Source organism: Hypanus sabinus, chromosome 12 (genome assembly GCF_030144855.1).
Source record: "Hypanus sabinus isolate sHypSab1 chromosome 12, sHypSab1.hap1, whole genome shotgun sequence".
NCBI lineage: Eukaryota > Metazoa > Chordata > Chondrichthyes > Myliobatiformes > Dasyatidae > Hypanus > Hypanus sabinus.
In genome coordinates this window covers 22,807,819-22,827,284 of record NC_082717.1, presented here as the reverse complement: position 1 = coordinate 22,827,284, position 19,466 = coordinate 22,807,819, and the positions used below count along the sequence as shown (strand labels likewise).

The 19,466-nt window shown below is 39.8% G+C and overlaps 1 protein-coding gene across 1 annotated transcript in view; it reads right to left on the bottom strand.

The window, feature by feature from the left end:
- Positions 1-19,088, bottom strand: part of ryr2a (ryanodine receptor 2a (cardiac)) — a 444,870-nt gene extending 425,782 nt beyond the window's left edge. Inside the window, exons 1-2 of the mRNA XM_059985674.1 lie at positions 19,020-19,088; positions 2,556-2,630 (exon numbers count right to left, since the gene is read on the bottom strand). Coding sequence (XP_059841657.1) covers positions 2,556-2,630; positions 19,020-19,072 — 128 coding nt within the window. The 5' untranslated portion in view covers positions 19,073-19,088. The remainder of the gene's footprint in view (positions 1-2,555; positions 2,631-19,019) is intronic.
- Positions 19,089-19,466: the final 378 nt, after the last annotated feature.

Sequence of the window (19,466 nt, the reverse complement as noted above, 5' to 3'; positions counted from 1 at the left end):
CAAACTAAGCTCCATTTCCCTTTTCCCAAATCAGGAAAACATACACCAACCCTCATTAAGGGGTCAGTGGTGGAAAGAGTGAGCAACTTTAAGTTTTTGGACATCAACATCTCAAAAGCTCAGACCTGGGTACAACATATTGATGCAATCACAAAGACAATATGGCAGCAGCTCTACTTCATTAGCAGTTTGAGGGAATTTGATATGTCACCAAAAATTCTTGCAAATTTTTGCAGATGTACTATGGAGAGCATTCTGACTGGTTGCATCAGTGCTTGGTATGGAGACCCCAATGCAAAGGACTGCAAGAGGGTTGTAGACTCAGTTCTATCATGGGTGCATGCCTCCCCACTATCCAGGATATCTTCGGTAGGCAGATTTCGTCATTAAAGACCATCACTATCTGGGACAAGCCCTCTTCACATTACTACCAACAGGAAGGAGCTACAACAGCTTGAAAACCCGCACTTAAAATTTTAGGGACAGCTCCTTCCCCTTTGCAATCAGATTTACGAACACTACCTTGTTATTTATCTTTTGTACTATTTAATTACTTTGTAACTTACGGCAATGTTTATGTCTTGCACTGTACTGCTGGTGCACAGCAACAAATTCCACAATGTATGTATGCCATCGATAATACGCCTGATTATGATTCTGATCCAGCAACTCCCATTTATTACAAGGGTACTGTTGTGTGGGTGCCAGCTTTAACCTTATGCACCCTCCGTGGACAGATTTGTTAGCCTGTGAGTTGGAAACCACAGATGTAAGCTCAGACCAACTGATCTCCACAAGGAGACTGCCAGTGTGGCACACAGGCTTGGTGAGAGAAGCTGCAACCAGCTTAGTCAGAAGCCAGTCCTGTAACCTTCCACTGACAAACATGGGTGACCTGTGGAGTTAATCCTGAGGTCAAGGTGAAAGATCCAGCCCAGTAGCAGCACACACAGTGGAAGTGCACTGCTAACAAGCAGCTCTGAAAGTAAAAGGCTTCCATTGGCTCACGAGTTTAAGTCGACCAAGAGTTCAAGTTTCAGGGATGAATGACAATGTGCATAGGGGAGTTAAACTAGCTGTACAATCTCTATTTATCCCTATTTAATGTGACTAATCTAAATCCCCATTTGCCTCAAATCCATGGAACAGATTAGTGAGCCATTTCACATTTATGTTAATGTTTATACTTTTGATCCTTTTTACCAAGTTAATCTTGGCTAGAAAACTGGAAGCTTATGTTTTGCATTCTAAAAAAAAATCCTGATCAGCATTGATATGAAAGCTGTGCGGCATTGAGCCATAATGTGCTGGAAGTGTTCAGCAGATATGACAGCAGCTGCAGAAAGGAAATATTTGATGATCCTTCATCAGAAATGAATATAGTTAAAAGTGTATCAACTTTTAAATACAGAGGAAAGTGGAAGCAGAAAAAAAAGAACAAGATGGAAAGTTGCTGACAGGATAAAAGGCAGAGGAGGTTAAGTCACAGTATCAGCCAAACAGATTGTGGTATTTGGCTTTTGAATCATTATTATTTGATGGGGGGATTTGCTGAAATTGAGAAAAGCCGGATATCCCAGTCAAATATTAAAATGACCACTCACACAATAATGCCTCTCAGTTGTTAGAGCATCAAAAACTGCTGGTGAGGTGTAGGTCTGTTGCTTTGTTCTAAGTTCATGTAAAAACTCTTGAAGGAACAATATGTAATTGTTTGTAGCAGCAAGCTTGAACAGGCTATGTATTTCATTCTCTGAACAGGCATGGCAATTTCCAGATATCTTCATATCAGAAGCCCAGACAGCTGGATGCTGCAAGGAACAGCCCACTTTGAATATATTAAGTAAGGTTCTGTAACATGCATACACATCTTTGAAGTATCAGTCGACAAGGTAGCTTGCCTGCACACCCAGAGGTTATTCAGAATAATTAGCAGCACCTAAAGGGGCCTTTACATTCCTCTCTACATGGAGATATCAAGGTCTTCAGTCATCAGAATCATGTTCCTTGTTCTGCAGATACAGAGGACGAGGAGAAGGCAATTTGACCTCCATGTCTCTTCTGCCATTGAACAATCTGATCCTTTATCTCAGCAGCACTCTTATGGACAGTGGCCTCATGTTGGTAATGGGGGAGTGGGCTGCACAAGCAGGTAGAGGCTTGATTTGTTTCAGTGGCCAAGCTGTCCGAAGATAGTCAGGAAGAGAAAGTGGCACTGGTGGGAGGGGTTAAAAACACAGTTAAAAGTACTCCCACTGCTCCTGCGAGCAAATCTGTCAACCTGTGATTAAAAATTAAACAACCATTAAAATGAAGGAAGTTCTCCTCATTATAATGTTTCTATGTCCTTGCAGTATTTTGCTAAATGATTGGCTGCCCACCATTCATGCTGCATCTGTTATAACTGGGCATGGACTGCTTCATTCATCATTCATATCTTTGGCAAGATAAACTATGACACAGCCCCAACTCATCTGTAATTGGAGGGTAAGATTTAACCTGTAACTTCCTTTTTCATTCAACATTAGAACTAAACAATAAAGTTTGCTACTTACGCAACCCTCAGTGTTTCCAGTCTCCACAGAGATCGAGCATGAATAGACACTGCTCCTCCTTCATAATGGACTGTCCTGGAAAAAGCAGTGGAGAGATTTATAATTGTGCGGTCTTGGTTTAAATGTGTCATAACATACTGTAACTTATCATATCTAATTAGCGGAGAAGATAATTGACCAGCAGCTACCAACATTAAGAGACCTGTTCATTGCCAGGGGTGAAGAAAAGAGATGGAAAAATTACTGCTGACTCCACCCATGCTGGCAGTCACCTACTCACTTCTCTGAAACGTCTTTCCTGCAACTGTCAAACTTCTCAACAAAACGCACTTAGGTTTAACACTCTAACTGTCCCTGCACAACATCCATTAAATGATCTTTCCTGCTCTTTTTGTTTGTTAATAATTATTTAGTCTGTTCAGATATTCACATTTATTTGATTATTGATGTTTGTGCTAATTGTTGACTGCTCATGGCTATTTGCACTATTGTCTTGTAAGTTGTTGGTTGTTTTTGTGTTGACTGTTACGGTATTTTCCTGTGCTTTATGCTCGGCATGAACCACAATCAATTCTGGTATGTTTCATATATTGGCAATAAAGTGATTCTGATTCTGATCAATTACTTACAAATAGATTCATGCGATAATTCAAAACATCGACCTAGACATCATATCAAACCTTCCTGCTATTTTTTCAGCAAAGCAAGATCTAGTATGGATCAGCAGGTTACAAAATATTCACTGTTATCTGCATTGCTGTGTCGATAACTGCCTCCATGTATTTCTGTTTACTTTTCACTTTGTTCTCCAATGGCATCCTTTCATGTGCAACGTTCCTTTTGAAACAGTTAGCAGGAAATTGAATCTCATCATTCTTGGAATGGTCATTGCTACAATCACCATATTTTCTGAACTCTCAATTCAAGTTAAGAGACTCAAGTTACCTTTGTTTCCAGACCCAACCCCACACAGAACCAACTCTTCATCCCCTAACTCCTCCGATTACCAGCCCCCAAACACAAACCTCCCATGGCCCATCCACAAGATCTGACCCACACCATGTCTTCCCCCATCCCATCCCAAACTCCTAATTCTTCAAATCAGAAGATTCCAAGGCCACCCTTCCTCTAATCAGCACCCACTCTAGCACCCCCATTCTCTTAGCTTGACATCAATGTTGCTGGACTTCATGAGTTCAAGGAAAACAATCATTCCCCATGAGTCATTGTTGGCTCTGAGGCCTTCAGTGCTACTCAATATTACAATAACAGATCCACAACCCAAATGGTTTTTGGTTCATTGTGTCCCCCTGCATTTACACTATTATTACAGCACTTTTCCAGGTCAAGCCCAATGTACTTCACCATTGTTTTTGATAACATTAAGTCAGGCATATGAGTTGGTTTTCAATTAAAAAGAAAAAAAAATACAAATTCTTTCAAATTTCAAAATTATTATTTACCATGCAGGTATATTCCTTGTATAGATATATATAAATGACGGGTTTATTCAAAGTTAGCAATTGAAAAGTTTTGAAAAAAACTTTTCTCCATTATAGAAATTCTTATCACCTATTTTCTAAGAGCATTTATTATTTGTTCGATGCATCCAACATTGAGCATGATTTGAAAATCTTCCTCTGGTTTTGTACCTTACAGCTTATCAGTATTAATATTAGCCAGTACACTAATATTACTGTACTAGCTATTAGTAATATCCCCTGTCCAATATTTTAGCTGATGTATCCACCAATTAAGTCAACCAGCTTTTTCCATGTATTCTAAATACCAGACAATGTAATGTCATATCAAACATACTAATTATTTGCTCACACAGAGTACCCTACAAATATAATTTATTTATCAACGTGTATTGACACCTTTGTGAAGTCCGTTTAGTTTGTGCTGTTTCCCACTAGCTTGTAACACATTGAATAAATGAGCAGCGTGGCTGCCTGGAGACCAGAAGATTTCTCACCTGTGTGTGTAGTATATGTATCGTACAAGTCCCTTATCGGTAGATGAACTGTCCCTGTTCATGTGTATGCTGACACCATGAAGAGAAAATAAACCACTTTTCACACCTCCAACCACTAACTCCATCTCTACTTTATTATTTCCCATCAGTCACCTTGTGTACAGCTGATCATCAGTTTATGGACATACAATCAACATACATAAACTATCTTATGCATTTATATTTATTGTCTCTTTTTTAGTATTATTATTGTCCTTTACGTTTTGTAATTTTTTTTGTTCTGCATCAGATCCAGAGTAACAATTATTTTAGTTCTCCTTACACTTGTGTACAGGATTTTGTGTCTGTACACAACTACATATCGATTAAATAAAGGCACACTCATGGCAAATGGCTTCAACTGGTGTATTCACATTGCAGCAAGAGAGAGAGCAATGTGCATGCATAGGCAAGTTCATGTGCAGACAATAGATTAATACATAGTGCTAAGGGGGGGTGGAATCATTGCACTGAAAGAAATAGATCCATACATTACACTTCCTCCCCCTTTAGATTAATGCACTATAAAACTGTATATGTACAAAACATTCAATTTCCCATTCATACACCCCTATTCCAAATAACCATGCTTTCACAATAACAGTTCACAACTAACTTCACAGCTCTAATGATTCAGTCTTTTGGGTGGCACTCTGTTTCTTTCAGGATAGCGCCTCTGGACCTGTGCAGTGGCACCAGGTTTGGTAGGTGTCTTGTCTAAGACAACACTTTCAGTTTCCAGTGTTATCATCACTGAGAGGTAAGTCCAGTGACTGTAAAGTGTCCGTCTTGTTGGATGCAGTCGGCGCAGCTGTGTTTTTAAAGTTGAGCATCAAGTATTTGGTCCGCATGATGTCTCCATGTCTGATCTTGAACATCCACTGTGTACATCAGTGGTCCGGATTTTGTCGCTATCCCACTGGGTGTCCACTCATCTTCTCAGTAATCACGCACGTGGACTTCCTATCCAATCTTGAAGCTCCTTGCTGATACGAAGGCAACTGGCAGAACTGTTAATTCTGCACTTCCCTCCATAGAACTGGTTTCAGACGGTCTACGTGCAATCTCAGATTCCTGCTCATAAACAGCATTGCAGGAGGTTGATTTGTCGCCGCATGAATAGAGATCCGATACACAAAAAGGAAGTTGTCCACCTTGTGCCGAAGAGCAATGTCCTCCTTGTCCAACAGTTTAATGGAATTCTCAAAGGGTTGCCCAAACCTTACAGCTAACTCATTCATCGCTGGGTGGTGAGATGCTGACTCGAAATGACTGATGCTATTTTCCTTCATGAACAGTTGGAATTCTTCTGACGTGTATTGTGGTCTATGTCACTCACAATTTGTTTTGGGAAGCTGTTTCTGGCAAAGATAGTCCTCAGGGTGAAGACAGTCTTTGCTGAGGTGGTTGACTGCATCAGTATAACCTCCAGCCATTTTGAATGAGTATCCACAGCAATCAGAAACATGGAGTCCATGAACGGCCCAGCAAAGTCAATATGTACTCTTTGCCATGGTGAAGACGGCCACTCTCATGGGCATAATGGTGCTTGTGGGGGTGCATTTTGAACTTTTTGGCATCCCGAACAACTTTTGGCCAAGTCTTCAATCTATCTATTCCCGGCCACCACACATAGCTCTGGGCGAGATTCTTCATCATGACTGTACCCAAGTGTCCTTCATGCAGATACTCTAACAATCTGGTGCACAGTTTAGAGGGAACCACAACGCAAGGTCCGCACATCAGCATTCTTTGACATACCGACAATTGGCCTCGTCTAGCTGAGAATTCTGGAAACATGAGCTGCCCGTCCTTGCATGGTGACTTCATAGACCTTTGGCAATGTCAGGTCATTCCTTGATTCCCTTTGTATTTCAGAATTTGTTGCCGGCAACTGGTCCCCCATTGTGGCATGGAACACTTCTGCTGGGTCGCAGAATGAAGACTTTTCTTCTTCAGTTGCCAACAGTGACAAGTCATCACCGTTGCTGTGTTGTTTGGTAGCATTGAACTCGACATCATAAGAGTGGCCTCCAAGGAATAGTACTTAGTGTTGTAACTGGGTAACAGTCATCACTAGAATTCCTTTCCTGGGATTGAAAATGGACACCAGGGACTGGGAATCTGTCACTACTGTGAACTATTTACCAGAGTTAGTAGTAGAACTTCTTTATTCCCCAGACTGGACTAAGGGCCTCTCGGTCAATCTGTGTATAGTTGTGTTCTGTGCAGATCAGTGATCTTGAAGCAAACACAGTTGGAAGTTCAGACCCATCTTTCTTAATATGTGACAAAATGTCTCCAATGCCATAAGTGGACACATTACATGTCAGTCTGATGGGCAGGATGGGTCATAATGGGTGAGCAGTTAATTGGATGGTATTAGTCTCTTTGTTTCCTTGAATGCTTTTTCACATCTTTCTGACCATTTCCACTTTGCTCCTGTCTATAACAGTGTGTTCAATGAATGCGGCACTGTAGCAATGTTTGGGAGAAACCAGTGGTAGTAGTTCACAAGACCCAAGTATGACTTGAGTTTGGACACATCTTCCAGTTTAGCCGCCTGTAGCACACCTTCATTTTTCTGTGACTTAAATAAGCCCTGCTAGTCAATGACATGTCCACAGTATGAGATTTCATTCTCTCTCTTTGCACACAGACCACATCCATTCAGCCTGGTATGCACTTCACCAAAGTTCTGGAGGTGCTCTTCATCACACTGGGTAACACTGGGTTTCTGGGATAACTTCGAGCATTTGGTCCACTGCTCTTTGCCAATTTTCTGTAGCTGTTGCAATGCCAAAGACAACAGGAACAGTCCCTGGTGAGTGTTGATTGTGAGCAACCTCCTGCTTGAATACCCGATCTCCATTTGCAGATAGGCTTGTGACAAGTCAATCTTTGAAAACCTAACTACACCTAAAAAAAAGAAGCAAAAATGTTTCCTATTCATGGCGGGGGATACTGCATAGTACGCAGCACTAAGTCGATATTCATCTTGAAATCCCCGCATATGCAAACGGCTCAGGCCTGCCCTTTCTTGATCACCAGGATGATGGGCGTGGCCCAATTGCTCCACTCAACCTTAGAGAGAATTCCAGAGACATCCAAGCTCTGCAGTTCACATCTACTTTAGATCATGTGTCAGGCACTGGACGGGCTTTACAGATCTTGGTGTTGCTGCTTCATCCAGTTCAATTATGGCCTTCACACCTTTGCGTTTACCAATACTTTTCTCAAACACCTTCTCATTAGCATTAAGCAGTTGTGCCAGGCTGGTTAGTGCTATCATTTGGGCTGCTGTTGCCTGCTGATGCCACACTAAGAGCTTTCATTGAGTGCCATTCTAGTTGGATTTTTTGCAACCATTCCTGTCTGACAAGTGCTGGCCCTCCACTTCTCAATACATAAAGCTCTAACTGTTGTGCTTGGCCTCCACAGGTTACATTTCCTTTTGGTTTGCCTTTGGGAGACACTTTTTCACCTGTGTAAGTCTTTATCATCACTAAGGTCTTCTCTGATGGTATCTTAGAAAACAGTCTGTTGTAGTCAGCTCTAGAATTATGGACAATGCTGACCCTGAATCCAGCTCCATTTTCAGTTTTACACCAGACACATCTATTGTGATTCAGTTATACTATGCAGTTCCAGGCATGACAGTTCACCTTTGTCAGACTATGTCGGCCAATTCTGTTTTACATTTGGTAACTTTATACAATTTTTTAGTTTTGTATTTTGAGACTTTCCACTCGGTTGTGCTGTTTGTCTGCCTCACACACTCGCTCTATGTGACCTTGTCTGTGACACCTTCTGCAGACTTTTTCTCTGAACCACCAGTCATTTGCATCATGGGAAGATTTGCCACATTAATAATATCTTTGGCTTTTTGTACCATTCATGGACATGTTGTTCATTTCAAACTCTAAGCTCCTTTTTAGTAGTTCTACTGCATCCTTTGCTGCAGTCTCTAACAATATTGAAACAGTCAATGCCCATTCTGAGGTCTGGTGTCTTTCAGATAATAGCCTCGTTTGAGTGCATTGACTATGCATGCCACATAAAAGCCTGCCCCTTAATGCATCAGAAAGTCCATCTCTAAATCCACAGTACTGGGAAGATTTGTGCAGTTCTGCAATGCATCCAGAAATGCTTTCATCATTTGACTGGTTCATTTTGTAAAATCTAAATTTCGCAGTTATTACGAGTGGTTTAGGGCTCAAGTGATTTTGTAAATTGTAACAATTTATCGAATGTCTTGCTTACTGGCTTTGGGGGGGAGGGGGCAGGGATTTCTAGGTTGCATAAGAGACTGTACATTCCTGCAACCACTAAGCTAAAAAGGGTAGGGATTTTCTTTTGCTCCTCCATTTTTGTTCACGTGACAATGTGGTTCCACCCTCTCAATATACTACTCCCAGTCTTCATTAGCAATATCAAATTCATCAACTTTCCCGACTGAAGCCACTGCCACATTATTTTCACTTCAAATTCAGTGCATCTTTCACTGTGTACCATGCCGTACTCACTCCCTTGTTAGCGTCTGTGGCGGCCTTCTCATGGAATTGAGTGGTTTATTAAACAAAGAAATTACTAAAATAAAGAGGAAGAAAGCAAGAGAGTGGGATTTATTTTCTTTGTCCACAAGTCAGGTAACTGGTACTAGCTACTCAAATATATCTTGGCTTTTGCTTGTTTCAGGCAGCTCTTTGTAGCAGAAAAAAGTTTTCTTGAATTTCACTATCATTTACAAATCTTAAAAATGCTACAACATGATATTTATTGGTGAAATCTGTTGACTCATCAAACTGGGTAGGGGAGCTGTTGTTTTCTAGTTTATCCCATTGGAAAAGTTTATCAAACACATCTTATATATTAACCCTTTCATTCTTGTGAACCTCCTCTGGATCTCTCCATTGCCAGTACATCCTTTTTAGATAAGGGGCCTAAAACTCCTCACAGGTCAAGTCAAGTCAGGTCACTTTTATTGTCATTTTGACCATAACTGCTGGTACAGTACATAGTAAAAATGAGACGTTTTTCAGGACCATGGTGTTACATGACACAGTACAAATACTAGACTGAACTATGTAAAAAACAACACAGAGAAAAGAAAAACACACAACAACTACACTAGACTACAAACCTACCCAGGACTGCATAAAGTGCACAAAACAGTGCAGGCATTACAATAAATAATAAATAGGACAATAGGGCATGGTGTCAATCCAGGCTCTGGGTATTCAGGAGTCTGATAGCTTGGGGGAAGAAACTGTTACATAGTCTGGTCGTGAGAGCCCGAATGCTTTGGAGTCTTTTCCCAGACAGCAGGAGGGAGAAGAGTTTGTATGAGGGGTGCATGGGGTCCTTCATAATGCTGTTTGCTTTGTGGATGCAGCATGTAGTGTAAATGTCCGTGATGGCGGGAAGAGAGACCCCGATGATCTTCTCAGCTGACCTCATTATCCACTGCAGGGTCTTACGATCCGAGATGGTGCAATTTCCGAACCAGGCAGTGATGCAGCTGCTCAGAATGCTCTCAATACAACCCCTGTAGAATGTGATGAGGATTGGGGGGGGGGGGCAGTGAGAGATGGACTTTATGCCGTCTGACCAATGCTTTATAAATCCTCAGCATTACATCCTTACTTTTATATTCTAGTCCTCTCAAAATGAATGTTAACATTACATTTGATTTCCTCACCACCAACTCAACCTGAAAGTTAACCTTCAGAGAATCCTACACAAGGACTTCCTAGTCCCTTTGCACCTCAGATTCTTTAAATTTTTCCCTACTTAGAAAATAGTTTATGGCTTTGTTCCTTCTTTAAAAGTGTATGACCATATTCCATCTGTCATTATATTCTATATACACTATATTCCATCTGCCACTTCTTTGCCCATTCTACTATCAGGAGCATATAGAAGCTCAGAATCTAAATATACTCACTTGTTTAATAGCACTTGCAGGAGTTAGTTGAGCTTATGTCTGCCTCATCATCTTTCCTGGAACCCACAAAACTGGTGTGAAAACAAGCCTTCCTCAACCCAGAGCAGCTAATTCAAAATTAATGAATAAATTTTTTTAAACTAATATATTTATTTAACAATAATTTATACTGTCGTTAATTAATTAAAAACATAAAAGCAAAGAAACAAAATTATAAATAAATCTATATTTTTTAAGGTGGTTAACTCCACTCAAAAGAACTCTAGATGCACCAGACATGACTTTCATAAGCACTTCTGGGCAAAGACTTAGATAACAGAGTATCTTTGATATTTAACAGTAACTCTGTTTATTGTTCCATAGCTACTGCCTGAGAATTCTACTGTTTCTTTTATTATCAGTTAATGTACAGCTGAGGAGAGAAATATGAGTTTTATCTGGACACCCTGTTCATGAACACCTCTGGGCCTAACACCCATGTTCCCAACATCCAAGTTCAAGGTTCAATGTAAATTTATTATCAAAGTACATATATGTCACCATATACAACCCTGAGATGTGTTTTGTTGTGGGCATTCACTGTAAATACCAGAAATACAATAGAATCAATGACCGCACCCAACAGGATGGACAGACAACATATGTGCAAAGGGCAAAAAACTGTCCACGTACAAATAGAAAGAAAAATAAGAAATAATATTAACAATAAATAAATAAGCAGTAAATATCGAGAACATGAGATGAAGAGTCCTTCAGAATGAGTCCAAAGGTTATGGGAACAGTTCAGAGTTGGGGTGAGTGACGTTGTCCTGTCCCTCCTTCCTGATGGCAGCAGTGAGAACAGAGCATGGTCTATATCAGACATGGGCAAACTACGGCCCGCGGGCCATATGCGGCCCATTAAGCTTTTTAATCCGGCCCGCAGAACTTGATGAAATTATATTAATAAACCTTGTTAACGTTTTTTCCCCGCAATTCTGGCATTTTCCCAATAGATGACGCACTCTATATACATTGACCTTTGTTGAGGTGCAGCGTATTACTCCACATTTGCACTTTACTTTGTGACCTTGTGGCAACCCATTTCCTGGCACATCCGAACCGGCTCACAATTAGCCAGCGTTCCGGCTAACAGAGATCGCCTGCGGGGATTTACGAGCACAGAGCTCTGCATACCGGCGCGCTCTCCCTGCTTTGTGATTGTGCGGGTCGTTGTTGAGTTTTGGCACAGGGGATAATTGAATAAGAAGGAGCAGGACAAGTAGACCTGCATCTCCTACCGTTTTTGAAATAAAGACAGTCAGGAGGAGAGTGATGATGATAATATCTTGAAGGATAACAGAATTTTCAGTGCTTTAAAATAATAACTGTTACTATTAAAAAAAGCTGTATTTTATTCATTTAATTTTCAGTGTTTTAAAAGTCATTTCAATAAATAGCTAAATACCATGGGACTTCAAAGACAGATATTTTGTTGTAATGCATTTGTTCATTTTCAATTGAAATTAAAGCACATATTTTCTACATATCCCATGATATTTTATTTTCTCTTATGAGGTGTATTACCAAAACACTCCGTCCATCTGCTCCAGGTCCGGCCCCCCTATCAAATTTTAGAACCCTTTGTGCCCCTCAAGTCAAAAAGTTTGCCCACCCCTGGTCTATATGGTGAGAGTCCTTGATGACGGATGCTGCTTTCCTGTGACAGCACTCCATGTAGATGTGCTCAATGGTGTGGAGGGCTTTACCAGTGATGGACCGGGCTGTATCAACTATTTTTTATAGGATTTTCCATTCAAAGCATTGGTGTTTCCATACCAGGCCGTGATGCAGCCAGTCAATATACTCTCCACTGCATATCTATAGAAGTTTGTCAAAGTTGTAGATGATATGCCAAATCTTCGCAAACTTCCAAGGAAGTAGGGGCGCTGCCATATTTTCTTCATAATGGCACTTACTTGCTGGACCCAGGACGGATCCACTTAAATGTTAACACCAAAGAATTTACAGTTGCTGACCCTCTCCAGCTCTGATCCCCTGACGAGGACTGGCTCATGGATCTCCAGTTTCTTCCTCCTTAAGTCAATAATCAGCTCCCTGATCTTGCTGACACTGAGTATGCGGTCCTTGCTGTGGCACCGCTCAGACAGATTTTCAATCTCCCTCCTATATGGTGATTCGTTAACACCTTTGATTCAGCCAATGATAATGATGTCATCAGCAAACATAACTACGGCATTGGAGCTGGGCTTATCAACAAAGTCATAATATGTACATTGCATTGCAGTCATTAAGATGCACATTAACAATCCAAACATTTTTATGGAACCACCAACAAAAAATAGAGACCAAATGAATAAAAGCTGTTTTAGGCCATTCAGTCCCATGTGCCTGTTCTATCTTTCAATGAGATGATAACTGACCTACCTCGCCACATTTTCCGGTTTTATCCAGTATTCTATAAAAATCAACAGTTCTCTCTCTATACAGTCATCTTGGGTAAAGGTTGCAAATAGTTTCAACAAGCTCTCAAATCTGTCCTTTTATTTTAAACTGCGATCCATGGTGCAATATAGTCCAACCTTGAGAGCCCTCCTCAGCTCCATGATAATTATGATTAACATGCACAAATTGCTGGAGAGCCAGGCAGGCAGCATCTATAGACGAGAATGGGCTGGTGTTTCGGCCTGAGACCCCAGCATGATGAGGAATCTCAGCCTGAAACATCATAGACCTGCTGAGTTCCTCCAGCAATTTGTGTGTGTGTTACTCTGAATTTCCAGCACCTGCAGAATCTCTTCTGTCCATAATAAATAGAAAGAATTTATTTAAGTGACAGGTCAAAACTTCAGTGGTGGTCGGGGGTGGGGGGGGGGAACAAAGGGACAGAGATTTATGGTAGTTATAGAAGAAGGGAAGTGTAAATGAGGAAGATTTTTTCCATCTAGGAATAATCACTATTGGAGCACACTGTTTCAATGTGTGATTCTGGCAGAAGCTTTCACCACACTTAATAACAACTTGCAAGGAAATGTACCTCTTACTGAAAAGTGGAAATGGGCTGCACAGCTCTTTTTCAACTGGCACAGTCAGAAAGGCTAATGACATCCTTTTGTGCCATTAGCTTTCTATAACACACAAGGGAAAAAGGTCCTGGTAGGTGGATTGCATTTTATGACATTAGATGGAGCAACGTAGGAGAAAGTTGGTGTGGAACAAAACGCTGGCACAGAGCATTTGGCTAACTGCCCTGTTTCCTATGTAATTTCTTTGATAAATATTAATAAACTTAATATAGCACTTTCCATACATCAAGATGCAGGCTCAAAGTGTTTTACATAGACTGTAAAGATAATCAGTATAGTCATAAAAATACAAGACTAAATTAAAAATCAGAACTAAAGACAAACATTATATAGAATAAAATATAATTGAATATATCAAATTAAATAAATGTAATCAACATCAACAGGCATTAAGTTATCCTGTAAGTAGGCCAAATTTAAAATGTAGGATTTTAGAAGTATTCCGAAATGTCTCACAGTACTAGTCTGGCGTATCTCTGTCAGTAGAATATTCCAATTTTTGGTGCATAACAGCAAACGGCTTCATCACCTGATCTTATATGCTAAGTAAACCAGTATTCTTGGATCTAAGATTATGATTAGGGATGTAAGGAGGAGCTAATTACTCAGAGCCTTATATTAAATTAAGAGAATTTAAAAATTGATCTTAAAGGACACATGCAGCCAGTGCGATAATGCCAAAACTGCTCAGATTTTCTTTTTGCAGTTAAGATTCTTACTGCTGCATTCTGAAGAAGCTACAACCAAGTTATAACTTTCTGAGGCAGTCCTGAAGAGTGCATATAGTAGTCTAATCAGCTAGATATAAAAACGTGCATCAATGATAAAGATGAATAACGTCTCTCTACTGGCTGTGGAGGCATGGCTCATTGCCAGAAAGGGACACATGGCATTAGTAGAGGCATATCCAACAGGGATACAGTTACTCCCAGTACTGTATGGAACAATAATTATGTATGCTCAGGATTTGTAGTGTGAATGTATGCTTACAATTGGCTTTAATGCACAGTAGTCAGGAAGATAAAACTCCTTTACATATTCCTGACAGGAAGACCAGAGGATGTGGACATCACTGGCATATCTGTAACAAATAAGAACAAGATACTGGAAAAATATCCAGTCATTTCAGTAGCACCCAGACTCAATGAAATACAGACAAGAGAAAATCTGAAGATGCTGGAAATTCAAGCAACACATACAAAATGTTGGAAGGAATCAGCAGGCCAGGCAGTATCAATGGGAAAGAGCATAGTCAACATTTCAGGCCAAGACATCAACTGTATTCTTTTCCATATATGCTGCCTGACCTGCTGAGTCCCTGCAGCATTTTGTTTGGTGTGTGTTATCAATGAAATATTTGTGTTATCATTATTGCACTGTAGGAAATAGCAGTCAATCTGCACAGAGCAGAGTTCTACACACAGCAATGTGATAGTCAGCCTGCAGGATGTGGATTGAGAGATACAGTCCTTGCAAAATTCCATAGAGATGGTCAGTCCATAGATATAGTTAAGACCATGGGTAAGTTCATGGAATGGCCTCCACAGAACCCTGACCTCAACATCAGATTACCTGGAGAGATAGAAGCCAAAGGTCTGCAGATCTCCAAAAGGCTTGGAACAACCTACCAGACAATTTTCTTATAAAATTGCATGACAGTGCACCCAAGAGAACTGATGCATTTTTAAAGGCAAAGAGTGGTCACATCAAATATTTATTTGATTTTGTTTCTTTACTGTTTTCTGCTTTTTATAGTATTTTTTCGATAGTTAGAAATTTGTTTTTTCATTATTTTTCAAAACATCTTTGCTTTACAGAATTCTTTTACATTTGCCCAAGACTTTTGCACAGTACTGTGAGTATGGGCCAGGATATCGAGGTTAGATTCCTGGCTCTTCTTGTCAACGTGGCTGTGGTCTCTCTTATCTACACCTCAGTAAACAGCATCCATGATGTTACATTGCCAAAGTTTCAGACTGGAGGTTTTACTGTTTTGGTGTCAGGGAAGCATAAACACTGTCTTGGAACAGCCTTTTTTTGAGAATGGACATCGTTCTCCCATTAAGGCAGGAGGTGCCGAGGAGATACAAGCAACACCTGAGATGCCCTGAAAGACTAAGTCCAATGTCAAATCATTGAACATTTTACTGCTGAGCCAAGCAATGCTTTAAATAAATTATTTTTCCACACAGTGTGGGTAATGATATCAGCTGAAAGCTATCATTTATTACCAACATCGAAATTGTTTCTGACAGAGTGGTCTACTGGCCCTATTTGGTAAGGAATTACAAATCATATACAATAGTTGTCTGCAGTCTCTAAACCAGCAGTTCTCAACTTGGGGGTCCACAGACCCCTTGATCAATGGATTTGGTCCACGGCAAAAAGAAAGGTTGAGAACCCCTGCATCCAGATTGAGTAAAGAAGGCAGATTCCCTTTCCTCAACATCTGCAAATCAACATTTTTCTTTAACAAGAATCCAGGAGTTTCAAGGTTACCTTTACCTATACTAAATAGATTTTTTTTTTAAATTCAGGTCAATAATCTAGATCTCTCTCTGTTGTTCGTAAAGTTAACTATGCTGCTCCAATGCCCACTAATAAATTCACATCACATTGAGCAAAACACAATTCCCTTGAGTGTGAATTTTAGTGAAATTCTATTTAAGCTAAGTTCATTAAGCCAAATATTTGTTTTTTATCTTCTTCATTTGCTTCGAATCCCCAGAATATAGTTGGGCTGCCTTTTTGGGAGAATGATATCTAGCCTTTTGTTTATTTCATTGATGAACGTGTTTCAGCATTTTAAGTTTTGGTTTATAATTAACTTCTTTTCTTCAGTGTGTACTATCTGACTTAACTGGAGTCTAACGGACAGGAAAAAGCATCAGGAACACAGACTGATTTGATACATGATCATTGTTACTGAAGATATCCATACCCTGTAGAATACTGTATATGTCACATAATTATAGGTTAAACAGGAAAAACAGCAAGCCAGTAAAACTAATCAAGGTGAACTACAATACTGAATTAAAAGTCTAGATCAGTGGTATAGTACTTGCTGCAAAGGCTCCAAGAAAAATCCTTGCAATCTGGGTCAGTCTACAATTAAATGGAGAGTTCAATTTTGAATTCCTTAAATTAAACTAAGGCACACAGTGGCTTTTATAGTGCCCATTTAATGCTAGGCTACCATGGTCTTCAAGGCCTCCTCCAACTTGTCCTTTCCTCATGGTTTCTCCACCAATGTTCACATTTGTGAAGTCACTGAAAGAATCCTCGGTTCCTATGGACACAAGGTCAGCAGCTTTCAAGAATAAATATAAGCTGCAACTCAGCTGGTAGCAAACCCACGTTACATAATCAGAAGCTGATGAGATGACAGACCCATTCCAGAGATTCAGATGCAAAATCCGGGCTGATATTTTTGGGCATCTCACTGTACAAGAGGAAATTTTTAATTAACCCAGTCCTGTCACTTTTGTTTTCCTCTATTTATATCTTCAAGTTAAATACCATACACAAAAAGCGATAAGAATAATAGACCTGCATTGTTTCCATCACATCCTTACATTTAAATAGTAGGTTAACAACAGCAAATTCTGTTTGGATCCTGTAATGTGGCATTAAAAGTTTGCAAGCGTGTGATTAAAATTTATGGTCAACTTCAAACCTTTTCATGGTTACTCCAACATGTAATAGGTTATTTAAAACTTCAATAATCAACTTCTCATGGATCCTGCAATGTGAACTTGATTTCTAAAACCTTTAAGTAACATGATATAAAGATATTAATTCAATCTGTTAATCGGGTAGCCATATTGTGGATTTGTTTGTCCAAAAATCCTCCTGACTATATTACATCTAACTGGATGGTCATCCATCTTTACCTCCTGGCCTCCCTTAAATAAGTATCATCATCCTGCTCTCCCTTCCAATTACAGAATTTCCCTCCGTAATTTATCCATATATGCCTCTTTATTTACTGAAAACCACTGCTCCCACTTCATATCTCCCTTGTCTCCTTTACTCTCCTAAGTCATAATTCATTTGTCTCCTAACACATTTCAATCCCTTCAATCAGTTCTGCTTTTCTAAAGCATTCCGAAAAAATATAAACCATGTCCTGTATGCAGTATCCCTCCCCAAACTTTTTCCAACTATTCTATGAATTTTAACATGCTTAGTCACATCATTTTTTTCCCCAGTGACCCTCCATTTTCAGTCCTTCAACAGGCCTGCATTCATTAGATTCACTTGACTAGATAACAACAGCCTACGCATCTCCAACAGTGACTTTGCTTCAGGCACCATCAACATATCTCTCCAAGAATATTCTTCATCAACTTGCTTTTCTTCTGCAATTGGCTCCTTGATAGCCTCTTCTGAAGAAATGGATGGGGTTGCTCCTGGAAAATAATAGCAGCCACTTCTCTTACTTTTACCAATCCTTCGGTGTTCAATACCAAAATACAATCCTGAATGTCCTATGATTTTTTCCTGTTAAACAGATTCCCATGATTACTAGCATAACTCAGCTGCCTTGCTAATGATTCCATTCCCTCCTTTGTTTTTTTCCCGCTGGTTGGCCCAGATTATTTGTAAACTCAGAACCTAATTTCATATCAGACTGAGCCTCCACATCCACATCTTTTCCAGCATAAAAATTCAGTCTGTGGTCAGGAACACATGGGAGTCAGCAACATGTGTAGATCTGCAGCCAGAGTTGGTATTTGGAATGATTGTAAAACAGGATTAAATATACATAAAAACTGACCCATCTATGGAGAGGGTGATCACTGCATGGATTTACAGCCTTAGTGTTATTATCAGCAGTCTGAGTGGTGCAATATACCCATTTTTGAAATCCCTGGTAAGTCTGTTCCTCTATCCCTCATGAATAACTAAGACTTAGTGTACTGTAGTTCTCAAGTAGCCCCCCATCACTGATTAAATTCAACTCATCCAAGATTTGGCTGACAGTATCTGTTCCAGCATTCAGTTCCACTCTCCCATTAAACCCTGTTCCCTGCACCTTTGAGTTTAATATTCTTATTCTCACTTTCATATCCCAATTTGCCCCAGCTTAGCAGCAAACAAAGAGCTGGAGGAAATTGTCAATTCATCAGAATGGCTTTGACCCAAAGTATCCAAGTCATGGGATTTTAAACACTTCACCATTAACTCAACAACTTGCATTCATACAGTAGGTCTAATATCATCATCATGCTCTGAGACTTACATCAATCTGTCCTGCAAAGAAACGTTTCATTTTTTATATTAGTTGACGTGCACTTGACAGGCCTTTGCAAAAGACGCAAGACATTACATCATTCCTACTCTGTTCAACGTTGTGCTCTTTCAGTTTCCACACAATCTCAGCGGACTGTTAGCTTGTGTCCTGTAATCACCTGCGCTGTTCTTCTCCATGCTCTCCTGATGGAACCGTAAGACATTCATCCATGTGTCCATGTGGTAACCTCAGCACATCCCCTCCCTTTAAATAACCTGATGGAAAATGATTTAAACCAAGACTTAGCATGAGTGTTTGTTCACGGAAAGAGAAGTAGACAGGCAGACATATGAATTAACATTTGTGCTTGGTTTGAGTTACATACAATATGCTATGTGTCTAGGGTTCAGAATGATATCACAGCAGTGAAAAATTACTTTAACTTAAAAAGGGAATTTCACAATATTTTGCTGTGACCAAGCTTTAGTGATATTTCTAAATGGACATTAAACCCATGAACACTACCCCACTACTTTTTTATTTCTGTTTATTTTACACTGTTTTATTTTGACTTAATTACTTAATGGATATTTTGTGTATATACTTAAGGTAATTCAGTTTTTTT